This window comes from Cyphomyrmex costatus, unplaced genomic scaffold (assembly GCF_001594065.2).
Source record: "Cyphomyrmex costatus isolate MS0001 unplaced genomic scaffold, Ccosl1.0 scaffold565, whole genome shotgun sequence".
NCBI lineage: Eukaryota > Metazoa > Arthropoda > Insecta > Hymenoptera > Formicidae > Cyphomyrmex > Cyphomyrmex costatus.
The window spans coordinates 644,483-662,599 of record NW_017279836.1 but is presented as its reverse complement, the minus strand read 5'-3'; the positions used below and the strand labels follow the sequence as shown (position 1 = coordinate 662,599).

General features: G+C 34.1%; 1 protein-coding gene across 6 annotated transcripts in view; it reads left to right on the top strand.

Moving 5' to 3' along the window:
• LOC108779213 (phosphatase and actin regulator 2) overlaps window positions 1-17,501 on the top strand; it is a 224,784-nt gene extending 207,283 nt beyond the window's left edge. For 5 of the 6 annotated variants that reach the window (XM_018546585.1, XM_018546581.1, XM_018546582.1 and 2 more), the window contains 7 exons: window positions 236-457; window positions 1,685-1,934; window positions 8,657-8,802; window positions 12,887-13,043; window positions 13,787-13,842; window positions 14,082-14,185; window positions 14,427-14,647. In XM_018546585.1, the coding sequence (XP_018402087.1) occupies window positions 319-457; window positions 1,685-1,934; window positions 8,657-8,802; window positions 12,887-13,043; window positions 13,787-13,842; window positions 14,082-14,185; window positions 14,427-14,639 (1,065 nt within the window). In that variant the 5' untranslated portion in view covers window positions 236-318 and the 3' untranslated portion in view covers window positions 14,640-14,647. Of the gene's footprint in view, window positions 1-235; window positions 458-1,684; window positions 1,935-8,656; window positions 8,803-12,886; window positions 13,044-13,786; window positions 13,843-14,081; window positions 14,186-14,426; window positions 14,648-15,001 lie in introns of those variants that run through there. The other variant, XM_018546583.1, reaches the window with a different exon arrangement.
• Window positions 17,502-18,117: the final 616 nt, after the last annotated feature.

The following is an 18,117-nucleotide window of genomic DNA, read 5'->3' as shown; positions in this document are numbered from 1 at the left end:
CCAAAAAAAAAAAAAAAAAAATATCTTATATATCTTTTATTAAGTCTCCTTCAAATGGTATTCGTAACTTTTCGAAAAATAAATTTTTTGTGTGTTAAATAAAATCTTTAAAAAATGGTCGTTCATACCCAACTACCCCCTTAATAAAACTTAATTATCGGAATAGTAGCATCAATTTTGATGTACAATTATCTCGATGTGATATTACATGTCACGTTTTTTTTTCTGTTTTCAGTGGACAAGGGGGTGCTAGATCAGAGCGCCGACAATCAGCAGGTAATCGAGAGGTGTTACCCGTTACCACCTCAGAATACCCTGATGCTGTCGGAGCTCCCAGAGCCGCCGATACCGTTGAGCGAAATCGGCCCTATACCACCCCCGCCCATGTTCAGCTCCCCGAGTCCCACTTTGTTGGCGAGACAACGGCAAATACCGCTCTCGGACTGCGAGGACGAGGGTAAGTGTCTGTAACGAAACATTAATGCCGCGGAAGAGGAAAGTATTGGAGCAATTAATTGGAGCAATTAATCACATGATGGAACCCCTTCGTTGCTTATTAGTCTCCTGTCGTTGGCACGATTCTAAGATGGCCGATAAATCAGTAGTGTTCCGTATAAGCAGCAACGCGTGCTCTTCCAATTTCTATTAGTTTGATTTTTATCTATATATAAAGTTATAAAATTACGATCACACAATAACGACGAGTATTATTATGGAATTATTTAATACTCTTTATCTCATTATTGGGAATTTAATTCCGTTGTTAATTATCAGGTTGTGCTAATTGATAATCGCAATTTTCTGTTGCGTTGATCAATAACTAACCAGACATCATGCTTGCCTCCGCTACCATGACGTCTGCTTAGTTACTGACTATCGATTGTTACGAATGTGTCATTGAATATCTACAAATTAATCCCAACACGTAGTGTAATTATATGAATCCGAAAGAGCAATCAACGCGTTTACAGGTTTATATTATTTATTTATATTATATTATTTATTTATATTATATTATTTGTTTATTTTATTTATACAATGCATTTATTTCTTATACAAATCACAGAATTTATTTTAGATATATATATTGCCGGATATTGGAATTGCAACATCAAGAAAGAAATATCAAAATTTAACTCCATTTTAGAATCAAAATCTACAACTACATATGTTAGAAAAAACAATATGAATTAAACAAATGATTACGGTTTCAAAATATTTATTGCAAAGTTTATATTAAAAAATATTCTGTCTTATAACAATATTTTGTAATTTAATATTAAGTATAGCCACCAATGAATATATGCTTAAATACAAGCCTTAATTCTTGTAGGTATTGTAATTCCATTGTTTTAGTTAAAATGATATATTAAGTAGGAATAGTGATCTATAGAAATTGTTAGAAATATCTCAAATTGAGTATAATTTGACATTATGAATAACGATATAGAATTTTGTTCTGATCATATGTCTACTTTTTGATGTTACAATTTCAACATCCGGCAGCGTATTTACTTGAATTTTTCAAGCTTTGGTAAATAAAAAATTAGCCGTCCGATCTTTTTGATTGTGTACAAATTTATATAAATTTGATTTCTAAGTATAAATCAAACGTAAAGTAATTGCGTTTCGTTGACTCGAATTCTCTCGGTTATATAAGTTTTCTTACTGTTTGCCCCGATAGATGAGGAGGATGGCGACGTGGAAGAAGAGGACGACAATATGTACCTCTTCAGGATGTCGCAGCCTGATCCCGCGATCGATACGTCTCGTGTCGAAGAAATACCGGCGAAGGAACCGAAGTTCCACGCTGTGCCGCTGAAGAGTGTCTTGAAGAAACGAGGCTCCGGAAGTGGACCCGGCACGCCGCAAAACACTCCGACGCAGGAGAACAGGCCGCTGACGCTTCGCCAGGAGCTCCATGCCTCGTTCAAGTTAGTGCCCTTTTGCGACTTTGCAGAATACTTCGCTTTACATACTCGAGTATATCCATTACTGCAGAAGTGTTCAAGAAGGGAAATCGGAGACTCGAGCTGTCAAACTTCCATTGCATGTTGGTTCAAAGCGTCGGGAAAAGAGGGAAATTATGCAGAAGTACAGTTCATATATAATTTGTGAATAATGATTAAAAAATGTAACTCAATTATACTGTTTTACTGAAACTTTTTTTTTAATGAAAGAATATGATTTAGAAAACTAAAAATTTAACAAAGAGCAAGTGAGAGTAAATAATAATAATTTCTTTCGACTGACTTCCAGTCATCTTCAGTGATTTCAACATAATAAAATATTTTATAACATAAAATAAAATAATTTTACGAATATATATAGTAAACGCAAGTTTGTTATTCTTGACGTTCCCTCAGCCGACCGCAATCATGCCAAACCACCCTTCTCAATACATGTTGGAGGAGTGCAACGTTTGTCATAGTCCAAAATGACAACAATCAGATGTAATCGAACAAGGAAGCCACAAAAGGAAAGAAATATGACACGTCACGTTGTCATATATATATATATTCAAGAATAATGTTTTAAATTTATTTGACTATTACTTTAATTTTTTTTGGGTGCTTGTCGGCTGAGGAAGCGTCAAGAATAACAAAACGTTCATAAACTTGCGTTTGCTATGTATTCGTCGTTGTTTTATTTTATGTTATGTTATAAAATTTTATTGTGTTGAATCGCTAAAGATGACTAGAAGTCAGTCAACATGTCCTGAAACTTATTAAAAAGATAATATTTTGTCTTTAATATTAAATTAATTCTGATAGCGTAGTTATTATTATTATTATTTACTCTCACTTGCCCTTTGTTAAATTCTTAGTGTTTGAATTTCGACAGTCCATTATTATATTTGTTTTTTGATTTAGTAAAAATCAAAGTGACAAAGGAATGAGGAAAAATCATAATTTGCAAGATTTATTTTAAAATATCTGGGAAAGAAAAATTGGGGACTAGAGCTGTGTCAAAATTTCCATTGCACGTTAGTTTAAAAGGAAAAAAGGAAATTACGCTAAAGTAAAACTCATATAATTTATAATAAATAGTTAGTAGTAAAAAATGGAATGCGATTCACACTTTTACTAAAACTTTTTTTACTTAAAAGAATATAATTTGTGAAAAAATATAAGAATGAGTAAAATTTATGAGATCCATTTTAGACACTTTATGCTTGAAGAATTATGAAGTTACTTATCTTTACATTCAAGCATCTGATAGGAAAATGCATCATCTCTTTCGTAACGCATTACATAATCACGTTGAAATGGTAAAAGAAGTTCGTAGGACGTAGATCGTATCACTTTGAACCAGCACTTTGCAACGGTCGCGTCAGCGTTTAGAAGACAAAAAAAAACGTGGAATGAATGCGAAGTGCAGATATTTGTGGATTTTTCTCTCGAACACTTTGCATCGAAACTCGAAACTCGCCGTAAGAATCGGGCGCTCTTCGAGAGTCACCCGGCGCAAGTTCGCCGGAATAATCCGTTTTTTACATCGACTTTTCTTTAATTAAAAATCGTTGTCAAAAGCCAGCTCTTTTTCACGGATCTCTTGTTGTTTGATATCGCAAACCTCGGAAAACATCGAATCTACAAGCAGGCTTCAAGTGTGCTCTGCTCCACCGCGGTATTATTACGCGCGACCTTAATGAAAGCAGTAAGAAGCAATTGTCGAAGAGCCCTAATTTTTTCCGAACGTAATCCTTTAATTTCCTGTCTCGCTGCTGCAGTTTTCTTGATAGTTCGCATTGACTAACCGAATAAATAAATTTTTTGAATCACTCAATCCAAAGAAAGATGTTAAAAAAGAGCTCATTTTTGCTTAAAAAGATGTAAGTAGAAAAAATAATTTTTTTAATAGATTTTGATCTCCTGAATACGATAAAGTTATTAAAAAGTATTTGTGACGTTTGGGGAATATATTGAAAATTGAAAAAGAACATTAAAATTTGGATACATGTGTTTGTGCTCAATTTTTTTTATATTTCCGAAGCACGACAAATTTTTTAATAATTTTATTGCATCCAGAAAGTCAAAATTTACGAAAAATGCTATTTTTTTTACTCACAACTGTCAACACCTTTTTCCAACAAACTTCTTTATACTCGTACAATAAGCCTCATTCAAAATAGAATTTGACATTAAAGTAATTCTAAGGATTAAGTGTTTAAATATTAAATTTCTAAAATATTAACACATGTTGATTGCAAGTGCTATTGAAAATTTTAAAAATATCAAAAAATAAATTAATTTATTATTTAAAATAACTATAAAGCTTTAAATGATATAAATAGATAACGTAAAATAAAAAATGCACAATTCATACACGGAAAGAATAGTTTTGCTGAAGTATCTAAACATTTAGCTAAATACAGAACTAAAAATAATTTCGTTGAACATTCAAAATAATTATGTAGAACATTTAAGCTGTTAGAGTGTCAAATTTTTTGCAGTATTACTGCATCACATTTAAATTTCCTATATAATTATTTGAACGATCCAACAAAATTATGTATTTTCAGATCTGTATCTAGCTAAATGTTATATGTTTTAGCAAAATCATTCTTCACGTGCATTATAAAGATACAGTCTCATTTGATCCATATTATACACAATTAAACATTTTGAGTGACATAGCTGAATAACCACTCGAAGTAAAAATGTGCATAATTCACATACCCGTGAGAATAAAATTTTATTTAATCATGCTACACGCAATAGTTTATCATTATTTATGATAATGAAAATTCTACTGTTGCATACACGATAAATTATACAAGAATTACTGGGCAGACAACGTGTTAAGCGTACGCGATATTACTCGCAGTGTTACAATATAATCCTAAATGCGAGACGGGATTATTGAAGGGAAACGTACGCTTTCTCAGGCGAGAGTACTCGTAGAATGTACTTCGTGCACCTATCATTAACATATCAGTCATTAGTAAAGCATCGTATTTTTCTTATGCTTAACCAGAAGGCCACCGTTGAGGCCTAGGATGAGAATATGGTAATTGGTCATTCGTCTAACTAAGCATGTTTGCAAACCGATGGTATATATATTATACATATATGTACATATACGTATCATGTATATTGTTTTTTACGTCTTTGTCTTACGGCGCTGTTGATCGCGAGAGAACCAAAATGTTCTAGTCTCTCCTCCACTTTATCTCTCTCAGTGACTCCCTTCGCGAGTCATGTGAGCGCCGTGAGCATGGCAACGTCCACATTTTAAGCATGAGAAAACCTTAGGGAAACCCATGAAAAATCTCGTCTTACGCTTGTCACGCAGCCACCATTCAATCACGCACGACACATCACGTGAGTCGAATATCGCATTAAAGACGGGACAAGTTCATTAAGTTTCCTTTACGCGTGATCGATCGACCCCGCGATCCGTCATCAGTTGACGGTAGTCGTTCGCAAAATAACTTGCACAATTTGTGTAAGTCGAATAATTATAACGAGGAAGTGTCACGGTTAATATTCCTGTAAGTACATATAACTTCTCTCTCCTCTCCCCCGATTTTTCCCGACGAGCATTTATATCTTTGGTATTGAAATTACTCAATTATTTTGTATGTTAATTATTTCGTGTGTTAATCCTGTTACACGAAAAAGCATGTAACCCCTTTCTATACTGATAGTATTGAATAATCAATTTTGATCAATATTATTTTATTTCTCATCAAATAGTAAGTGTTTCTTGTTGGCCTTTTTACTGAGAAAAGATGTTTTTTAAAAAATGTCATCACCCTTTAATATTTAAAAGCTGTAGTTTCTTGAATTTTTAAATATTCTAATAACGCAAATTTCCATGTTATATATAGCTATTCTTTTTACAATATGTAAAACTTAATGTGATGGTATGAAGCTTCTTTTATTGTTTATGTATAATTTTAAGTGATACAGTAAAATTATAAGATTAACAATATGTATTCAATGTTAAAAGTTATACTAATTTAAAAAATTTCCGTTTCTCAACACCTGAATGATAATTTGTGTTTTTTACCTTGTAATGTAAAAAAAAATTTTTTTTAATATTATTAAAAAATTTATAGATTTTTGAAAAACAAAGTCCTCGATTTCTCAAAATCTATGCGTGATGGAACTTTTATAATTTTTTAATATTCATTTTCAACAACTATATATATATATATATAAGAATCATCAAGCAAGTGTTGAGAAATAATAATCTGTGAATTAATGTAATTATTTCTGTGAAATGATTTTTAAATATCATGTTCTATATATAATGATCGATAAAGTACATATTAATTATGATTTTATATGATAATATTATCTTAAATATTATATCCTTGTTTGTAATTTGTTTTCTTTACTACATCGCGGTTTCTGTAAAACATAGAGGAAAACTCACGAGATATTATGTATACATGTATCTTTAATCAATATATTATTGTATTGATTTGTCGATTATTTTCCAAGATTACACGTGTCTGTGGAAGTTAATTATTATATTAAAAAATCGATACCTTTTATTGATTTTTGATATTGAATTAAAATGGATATCACGAATCTTAAGCACATGCAACAAAAGAACGTTAGTACTGCCGGAGCTTTAGTTTATTACATTATTGCAGCTTTGATGCTTTAAGCGCGCCGGCTTTTTACTTTTATAAACGCTTTGAAAATATTTAGCCTGAGGCACCTCACTTCTGACGTCACGCATATCGCTCAAGAAAAAAGATAAATTAAAAATTTAGATATTAAAATAAAGATATAAATGTACAGGCTGTAATGTGCCTCACGTTTGAACTTTCACAAAATTTTTGATAATTCTGCAACATTATCCTTAGAAGTGCAACACAAAGAGAAGATAAAATGTTCCGAACTTTTGGAAGTTACTATAATGTTAAATGCAAATAAGTATTATGACAGTTCTTGCAATAAACTGCCACGAGGAAAAAAACTTTGTCAAGAACACACAGTCAGGAGAAGCGCTTGCGCTAAATATTCGTGGAATATCTTTTAATGTTTCCTATTCTTGGAAGAAAATCTTTCGTGATAACTTCCAAAGTTCAAGTACAAAAATTCTCAATACCCTGCAGCAAGGTAGTATGCTTACGGATCGATCCAAGAATAGCGAGTTCGAATACGTTGAATGTGTGCCACATCGCTTAATTTCCATGATTATTATCGTCCCATCGAGGATTTTCCCATGTTTGTCGTGTGGCCCGAAATTTTTACGATAAATTTTCCCCGACATACGTATTTATGTCGCCTTTAGATCGTGCGTGGCGTATAGAATACAAGAAGAACGGTTTCGTTGAAGTATCTAAAAATTTAGTTGGATACAAATTTGAAAATAATTTTGTTTGAACCATCAAAATAATTATATAGGACGCTCAAATTAGTTGCTAGACTGTTAAAACTTTTTGCAGCGTTGTCATCAACATCCTCGCTTAAGCGTTCTACATAATTATTTTAATAGTCCAACACAAAATTATTTTTAAATTGGTACTCAGAAAGAACAGTTTTGCTGAAGAATCTAAAATTTTAACCAAATACAAATTTGAAAATAATTTTATTTGGACTATCAAAATAATTATTAACACGTGTGTTCAAACTGATTGTTAGAATGTTAAAATTTCTAGCAGCCTTGTCATCAATGCTTAAGGTTTACATAATTATCTTAGTGGTCTAACAAAATTATTTTCAAATTTTCATACTCAGAAAGAACGGCTAAAGAAACTAAAATTTTAACTTGATACAAAGTTGAAAATAATTTTGTTTGGATCATCGAAATCATTTGTAAATTAGTTGCTAGAATGTTAAAACTTTTTGCAGCCTTGCCATCAATGCTTAAGCATTTTACATAATTATTTTAATGGTCAAACAAAATTATTTTCAAATCTGCACATAGAAAAAACAATTTTTTTTAATTAAATACAAATCTGAAAATAATTTTATTTCTACAATCAAATTAATTATAAATGCTCAAACTGATGTCAGAATATTAAAACTTTCAGCAACATTGTTATTAAAGCTTAAGTATTTTATGTAATTATTTTAATGTATCAGCAATATTATTTTAGATGTATACACAAAAATAAAGAATTTTTTTTCCTGAAGAGAATTAAAAATTTTAATTAATACAGATTTGAAAATAATTTTGTCTAAATGATCAAAATAATTACGTAGGACATTTAAACTGGTTGTTAGAATGTTAAAACTTGTAGCATCATTGTCATAAAAGTTTAAATGTTCTATATAATTGTTTTGATGATTCAAATGAAATTATTTTCAAATCTGTATCTAGCTAAATTCTTTCTGTGTAACTAAAATCGATACTTCAGCAAAACTGCTCTTTCTGTGTACAAAGAATAAAGTTTGCATATGCAGCATTCAACGTGTCGAATGGTAACAGCCGGACTTGAGTGGCCAAGCGAAATACGCGCGACAGACTCTGTCGTTTCACGTGGCGTCGCCCCCGTTGTTCTCGACGTGTCACCCGCCACTATGCATCTCTCCATCCCTTCTTCCTCCACCCCGGCATATACCCCATATTCGCATCTCGTTCTCTTGTAGCACCGTAGAGTAGAACATTGGTTCACGTTGCATCAACCAGCGATTGTGTATCGCCAGAGATTCGCACTAACGATCTTGCATGTGCTTCGTTCTTTCAGCAGTCGACCGGTCAGATTTGGCCTCGCTCTACCCTGTACACTGGAGAACAAGGAGAACGCGAGGCCTTACGTTATCCGAGAAGATGCGGACGGCGACTCCGGCGATGGACAAGTCCTCTACAGGGATGATTATGACGATGAGAAAAGTGAGTCACTCCGTTATCGATTTTGTGACATGTTTAACCTGCGAATTGCCTGTCTCGGAAAGAACGATTTTGCAAACATCTAAAAATTTCACTAGATATACAAATCTGAAAATAGCTTTTCTCGAACTATCAAAATATTTATGTACCGAAAAGTCTGGTAATAATAATTAAGCCTAGATGACAGTTAAAACGTAAAACAATTTCAATCAATTGTATAATATTTAATTAAAATCACATAATTAAGCGCTAATTTTACTTTTTTAAATATTTTACTTTTCTATAAATTATTGTCAGACGGTTGGTTATTATTATTATGTAAAATTTACTAAATATTTACTTAATAAAAAAATGATAAATTAAATATATGTTACATACATATATGTTAAATACATTAAGTAAATATTCATTTCGAACAAATATTTATTTAAAATTTAGTATTTTTTTGTCAAAATACAACTATTGCTAGACTTTTTTTTACAATTAGTATATATGACGCTCAATCTGATTGTCAGAATATCAAAACTTTTTACTGATCATACTTGAGCACATTCTGTATAATTATTTTGATAGTCCAACAGAATTACTTTCAGATCTGGAACTAGCTAATTTTTTAGATACTTTAGCAAAATTGTTCATTGATTCATGAGATCGTCACTATCATATCTTGTTTGTGCGTTCTGTCATATGATTACCCATCGAAAAACAGTTCGTCGCGTATGGCACGTATACACAGATACTAAAGTAATTATTAATTATAATTAAAATATTAAAAATTATAATAAAATAATTGTTATTGTACAACTTGCTTAATTGATAATTAATCATTAATGAGAGATAAATAATAATTATTATTATTATTACTCGATATCAATTAGTTTATACAAACTACATAAAATGTGTACCAAACATAAGAGAAACATAATAAATGAGCAATATTGCAGCACAGTTTACAACGTGATAATCAACGTAAATAGAATGAATTTTGCAACTCGATTTTTCCTCGATGTTTTGGGAACACGTGCTTGCCTCTGGGCAATCAATTAGGCAGATAGTAACTTTATGTTGCTTCGCCAGTTCCAAATTTGAAATTTTGATGGACGTTACGTGATAAAAAAAAACTAGGGATCGTACAGATCGATGAGACCCGCGGCTGAGTCAATCGCATCGTTTTTCGCGAAAAATAAATATGCTCTCAAAGATTTATATCAAAATTCCGCTACAGCAACCAGAGGCTTAAATCGCGTCACGCCTGTGTGCATAGCGATAAAAATGCGCGGTCACGAATGCAGTTATGCGAAAGCCAGGGCCATGTTTATTTCACGCCTTCGCTTATGCAATTTTCCATCGAGATATGAGGTTTCAAACTCACTGACGTGATTCAGTTGAATGGACTTCCGAACGAATTCATAAATAGTCTCACGCTGTATTCGCGATAGCATTCTCTCTTTTTCTATGTGGGGAAAGAGAGATGCGGGTGAACCGCTCTAAATCTCGAGGATACAGCTAGGAGAAAAAGCTCTCTAACTTAGTCGCAGATGTCAAAAAAAACTTTGTGGAATGTAGAAATAAAAAAAAAAGAAGTTTGGTGAAATTCAACGAATAGTCACCTTCAAATATTTACGGAAGTTGAGAAAATTCAAAAGAAAGTGGAAACTTGGACGTGCCGTCAAATAATAATCAATGTAAGCACCCCTGAAAGAATCTAAAATTCATGCTTTTACATTTAGCACTCTGCTAAATGAATTTGTTCGTAATTCATAGTACATAAGTGCATCATGCTAGATAATCGATGTCTTAGTTCTAATAAAATGAGCAAAATCAGTTTTAACTACTATTTTTATTTGTGTTGTTTATTTATTTCTAGGAAATTACTAAAGAAAAATATTTGTCGCTCTGACAATTGTGGGAATTTGCTTAATTTTTAAACGAAATTTTAATTTCCTCTTTAGTTCTTTATTTGTATTTCGATTCTCTGTTATGTTTTATGAGATTGAACATAAACGATTAAATATTTATAATGGGATGATACTACATATAAATCGGCATTTGAAAAGAATAATCTGCTAAGACCAGCGGCTTTTAATACGAGTATTTAGATTAAATGTTCCACGGGAACATCGCGTTGATTTTTCTCACGATACATCCGCGCAATTACTCAACACTTTAAATCAGTCTTCAACGACCAGACTAATTATACTCGTGCCAGATGGCATGTATATGTTTGTAAGCGGACACTTAGGAGGTGGTTTATATTAATCCCGAAAATAGCTGGCAAGTAGCTCAGTCTGTTGTCGTTCCTCCATCCGGATTTATCGCGATTTTCGCTCGTTAAATTTTTATTAAATTACGTAGGTATAGACACGGTCGTGAAATTTCTTCCTCAAGTCAATTGTCGATCCCTAAATTCGTACAACCGCTCGTAGTTTCAGACTTGTTCTCGAAAGGCGTGATCGAGAGCGTAGTAATTCCCGAAATACGTGGCGGATATACGCGACGCAGAATGGCCATTGCGAAGGCTGACGGTAATTAATACTGTCGAAGCGACGATTTCGGTCCCTTCGAACACGCTTTTCGGACTGAAATCGCATTCGTAAAAGAGGTAGAGCGAGAGCGATGACAACACGATGCTGTCGATATGGACCGCGTCGACGGTGTCGATGGTCTGCGCCTCAATCGAACCGGCCGAACACGCCCCGCTGCTGTTGCATCGCAGCTTCAGCTGCTCGTCGATCGTGGAGGGTAATTAATCAGCAATTGCGACATGCGATCGGACGCGAAATTAATTAATATCGACGTGCACTTTGGTCAATGTCTATGCAAAATTCATTCTAGGCTTTATACGCTAATTTAAATTCATAGAAAAAAAAGAAGGAAAAGAAATTAATTTGTCAAATCAGCGTTTTCAACTTTCTCTCTTCAATCCGCAGCATATTAATAACGAGTTAAATTTCTCGACATTGTTAGGTACATACGCTTCAGTGCTAAACATAGATCTCTTATCAGATATCGTTAACTTGACATTCAGAAATAAAAAGTGAAGTTTTGAAATTTTTATTCTTAATTTCATCGTTTTAAAAGTAATTATATTTAATGATGACCATTTTGAAAGTGAGAGTGAACACAATATAATTTAATTTTCGTAAATTAAAAAATTTTTTTTTCTTCATACTTTATTCGCTTTTTTGTTTGTTTTATTTTTTCGATTTTTTTTTAACCTTTTCTATTCTAAAATTTAAAAGTGGAAAAACTAGGGGATGCTGGAGTTACCGACGGAACATTCATTTCGTTTTCTTTATACAGAATAAAGATTACTTTTCCAGAATAAAAGGAAAAACACAGATAAATGCGGAAAAGTACAAACCGATATGAGAATTCCCAAAAAATTGTTAACTACAGATTTCTATTACCATGTAGATTTTCTTTCTTCACATATAAAACGAATGCAAATATTCAAACAAAAAAATACTTTCCCGTATTTAACTAATTTATATAAAATTTAATGTACGTAATGTTTTACTTAATGTATGTATTATTTTAATTCGAATTAAAAATCTGTTTTATCGACATTGATTAAGTTTGGTCGTCTTTCCAACATTGCTTTAAAAACATATATGAAATGATTTATTGTAATTTATTTCCATTTATTAATTTCTGTGGAGTGTCTCATTTTTGTATGATTGTCTGATAAAACGAAATTTTCTCCACATACCGTAAAATGAGATAATTTTGGTCAAAAATCGGAGTAGCTTTGATTCTCAGACAGTACGCATATCAAAAAATTGAAACATAGACGTATATTAAAAATATTTTAAAGCTTTTTAAATTTTGTTTTTAAAACAAAAAGCAATTAAGGACTCTCGAAATTTAAAAAAAAAAAACAATTAGGCAAATAAAAATACATTTTTAAAAGATATATCCTGAATTTGGACATGCATGCTAAGCATTAAAATTTGAATCAAAAAATTTATCCTGTGTATGACTAAGCTTCTTATAAGTTACCTCATTTTACGATGAATCGAGATGCAGTAATTCGAATAGCAGATTAATAAGTTAAACGCAGATTCGATACCTTCTGTTTCGACAGGCCGTTTGGCAGCCAAGATCGCGCGCAAGGAATCACTTTCGCTAAAGCTCGCCCTTAGGCCAGACAGACAGGAGCTCATCAACAGGAACATCCTTCAACTGCAGACAGACAATGAGAGGCAGGAGACGAAAGAGGCCATTGGCGCCAAGCTTATCAGGTGAGAAACTTGTTCGGCAGTCTATTAGATAGCGTTCGCGTGATCGCATCAGGGATAAGAGGATTTCGAATCGAGTTTGCTTATTTTCGTTAAAGACGCTTGCAAATTGGCACGTCGTAACGAATCTTCTACGTCTAATTTAAAATTACGTTTAACTAACGGTCTACTTTAAGAAATCTCGAGGGATCCTCTGGTGAGTTAGGAAATCGTATAAATTTTCAGTTCAACAGTCACACTGTCAGTTGATTTATGAAAATATGATTATGAAAATATAATTACTGTAAAATGTCTTCACGTGTAATTTAATGAAAGCTCTGTAAAAGCATGAAATATAATATCGATAAAGCTTCATAATCTTTTTGCCGTTTAATATTCGAAATCCAAATTTCTCTGTTATTCCTCTCTTGTTAAAGAATAATTCATTGTTAAAATCATTTTTCAGTGTTACAATGGAACTGCGTATATAATAATTTCTAAAATATTCGTTTCTTCTTTCCCTTCTTCCTCTATCGATGTCAGTCTGTCGCTGACTGATCCAGCTCATATGAAAATGAGCTTGAAATAACAGCTGTTTCTCGTAAAGATTACGCGCGAATAATAGGACGAGTGGTCTCGGCCGCGGTGAATCACATTGTTTGCACAAAGCGAATGCCTCGCTTTCTCCTTCAAATATCTCTCTCACTCGCAAAGGAAGATTAAAGCGGCCGATGAACTTGCATTGACTCGTGCCATTTTCATTTCAGGCGGCTGAGCATGCGGCCGACTCAGGAGGAACTTGAAGAGAGGAACATTTTGAAAAGTAAGTCAATCACTCTATCCGTTCCCTTTAATGATGAACGACGATCAAGAAAAAAAAATCCAAGATTAATTTTTAAAATATTATTTTAAAGCTAAATTTAAAAGAAAATTTCTTAAATGTAAAAAATTATGTACGTTTTTTAATTTTCGAAATAAGACTGTAATTGAATATAGTTTTTGCTTCGCCAAATCTAATTGCGAATTAAAATCTAATTCTAATTTTTCCTCGCTCCTTTTTAGAGCAAAGCCCCGCCGAGGAAAAGAAGCAAAAGGAGGAGAAAAAACGTTATCTGCTGCGAAAGCTGAGTTTCCGACCGACCGTTGAGGAGCTCAAGGAGAAAAAGGTAAAAGGAAAAAAGATCCTTTGTAAAGCCTCGCGGATTTTTGTTACGTTACCTATTTTTTAAAGATAGAGATTGGTTACACCAAAAGATATATCGCCGAGTTTAAGTTCAACCAATATTTTATCGTATCTCATTTTACGGAGAAGCTATTTTCTTTCTGATAAGAGTCTCGCAAGCTATACGATGATAAAGCTATAAAAGCAAAAACCGATATACTTATCTTCTCCTCTTCGTTTTGCAGATTATCAGGTTCAACGACTATATCGAGGTAACGCAGGCTCACGATTACGATAGAAGAGCCGACAAGCCTTGGACGCGGTTAACTCCGAAGGACAAGGCTGCTATTAGGAAGGAGTTAAACGAGTTCAAGAGTTCGGAGATGGCCGTTCACGAGGACAGCCGACACCTCACCAGGTACTTGATGCTCTACGAATTTATAGCAGCATCACTTTAAAAGCACATTTAGCACCATCTCAACATTTCGATAAAATGCTCCACGAAATATATGCAGTTTTGTAAAAATCGCAGTATTAGAGCACGTATAATGAAATCATCTTAAATTATCAAAATGAAATTATGTTTGATACAATTTAATTATCTGGTGGAAGATCTCTTGAAGATTAAAGTCTGTCAATGTTAGTAAAAATTTATAACTTATAAAATATATGCATATTTACTATCCTAATTAAAATGTTGCTCCAATTAAACATTTTTTGAAAACTTGCTAATTTTGAGATATGTCACTTTTCTATTCAATGTGACGATATATCGAGTTGCGATATTTTCATAACTAATACTTTTGGTTTTCAATTGCAGGTTCCATAGGCCATGACAATTGCAATGTGTTGAGGTGCTACAGTGTGGTGCGGGTATACGTGAAGGTGCAGTGTGGTGGCTTCGTGTTGAAGCTGGGTGAAGAAAGAAGGGAGAGAAAATCGGCTATCGTTATTTCCGGATCTAAAGCCGGAACGCGCGATACTCGTCCGATCGTGACGGTGATTTCTTTGACGTTGCTGCGTCGTGTCGTTCGTCGTTGTCGCCAAGCATCATCTACTGGCACTTCTTCCATCATCGTCATTTATACACGTCAACGACAAACGCCACTATGACGTCGACGAAGATTGTGATAGGGTGACTCGCCACCCCATCGAAGAGGACTTGGCGGGTCGCTCGCCGATTTCTTTTCATAAGGGTCGTTCACACCCGTGCTTAGCCGAGCAGTTGTTTACGCTCTTTCCGACATCTACTCAACTACTCTTCATCTTTGTATCTTCGACGCTGATCTCGTTATAGTACATGCGTCAAGGCGTTTGTATTCTCAAGATATCTTGAAATATTCTTAAAACTTTGTGCGGCAAATTCTCAAGTAAGTACGCTACGCGCAAATATCTCTTTCTGCATTAAACGACATCATTGAAGCTTACTAAAAAAAAAAAAAAAAAACTACAGATCTACCTTCGGGTTTAGCTCTTGAAAGCTTTGCCGTTGTGAAAATCAAAACGTTGTATAGTAAATAAGACTTTTTTATCGAGACGCCCATGTGTGTCCGGCGTGTTTAAGCTGAATAAGATCGAAAGTCATTTTTAATTACGTATCCTGTCTCATTCATAACTGATATTTCTTGTTATGAATTTTTTTAAATTATTTTTCTTCGTTGTACAATATATTTAAGAATTATATAAGGGACGTGAGACACGTCTGTTACGAATGTATTTTAGCGATAAAGAGATTATTACGTACAATGGAAGCGCGTGTCACATGCATACCGATGCATAAGGATGTACAGATTAATCGCGTGCAAATTAATCGTGCTTGAAATTAAGCGTGAGCGTAATTATATGGACATTACGAGCGCGCGTGTGAACATACCCTTAAACATGTAAACACCATTTTGCAATCAAGCTAGCTCATCAGTGTCACCTGGCATCATTGTATATGTATGTAAATGTCTCTCAAGTTTCGAGCCATTGTAACAGAGATATGTGATATATCTCGTTAATATCACAGAAAAAGAATACTCGAATTCTGTAACGATTATTCGAGGATCAAACGGGAGGTACATCACATTACAAGCGATATATCTCGTCGAGTAAAGTGAGTTCGGTTTAGTTAAAAAAAATGTTTTAGTATTAATATTTTTATACGTTGACGAATGAACAGCAGAGAGTTTCCGCAAAATCATTTTTCGATATACCCCTCATTTTTAATGATTAAGATTCGGCTGATGTCCGAAAAATGTGATTTACGATAATTCCATGTTCTCACGATTTTCGCGCGATTCGCGTAGAGTATTCATTGCTTGGGACTTCACTAATACTATTGCGTGCATAGTTCGTTAAGCTCTTCGTATACATCGTGCGAGGAATGAAAACAGTCATTTAGTATCTATGACAATCGGTCAACTGTTCGATCGACAAAACTGTTTTCCTTTACTGCCAGGTATCACTCTCTCGTAGAGCTGCCTTGAGGAGCAAGCGCTTACGATAATTATCTAAAAAAAAAATAAAATTGGACATATACACGCGCACACACACACACATACACACACACACACACACACACACACTTCGCGTTCGTGGGAAATCAGAAATGTATTGTGCAATTAAACTTTGTACAGAGGAGTAGGTAGCGTGTACATTAGTGAGTATTATTATCATCATTGTTATATCGATAATATCGCTATAGGGACGCTCTATGGTCCTCGTTAATTTCGATCGCGTGCTTTGATCGCGGCAATATTAACAAATTCATTAAGAGCAGATGCGAAAATCGGTTGTTGTTCCGTATTCGTTGAGTGCGAATAAATTCATAATGAATTTAAAAAAAAATACGGTTAAATGCATTTACAGTGAATACATACGTATTTGCTGCGTATTTTGAAAAATATGTTTATACTTCAATGGCCCGATAATTGAAGAAATATATCGTTGAAACCCAGGATTCACGGCCATTTATTATCAAATTAATTTATGCTCGCATTAACTGCATCATCGGAGCATCAACAATAATTACTCTGCTCATGTAAAAGCAATCTGATGAATCAACAGTGGATTGTAGTTCTAATTATAGTCCTGTCTATAATACTGATGGAGAAGAAAACATTGAATTAGGCAGAATTAGCACTAACTGACGCTTGGTAATGACCGAGCTTTTAGTATCGAAACTCGTTCAAGTTCGTTCTCAACAGAGAGTAGAACGAGGGAAAAAAAAAAGTAGTCGCGTTACAAATCGCCATGTTGCGCGCAAATTTGTATCTAGATTCTTTAGCTGATCGAAAGAACGAAGCCCAACGACAAAGGAAGAAAAAAAAAAAGAGTAAAAAAGGTAAAAGACGAGAAGACACGTGCCTCGATGTGCGATGTCTTGCACGCTTATTCCTGGAAGCTTCTTGCATCCCCACTCCGCTTTATCCTACCTACCCCAGTTATGCGAGACCGACCCTCCTGCTCACGTCGGCGTTGACGCGACGGAGGTTCATCATATCTCCTTGTTTTGGAGAACCCGCGAGCGAAGCCAAAAGAAAAAAGAAGATAGAGATCGCGAGCTATGATCTTACGCGACAGGTGAATCTATGGCAGCGGTGAGTAAAATGAAGTCGCGGTCGACAGTCTACTTTTCCTCTCCTCGTTTAGAAATCCTAGTTTTTAACGATCGTCCAATGGGGTGAGAGGATCGGTGTGTAATGTGTCGATCTTTCTCTTAACCCGTCGGTGAACTCAGCTGTTCGATATTAATTCGTCAACTTCGAGGTCGTCGAAGGTATAAAGGATGAGACGCCTCTACCTTCGGGAAATACCACGAAGAAACACGTCATAAGGAACGTCATAAAATAATAAGCAGGGAGATTAAAGTGTCTCTCTCGTTCCATTGGTCGAGCGCTGTGGCTACCATGTAGTCGACAAATATATCCATTTCCGGATTGCCTGGGTCGG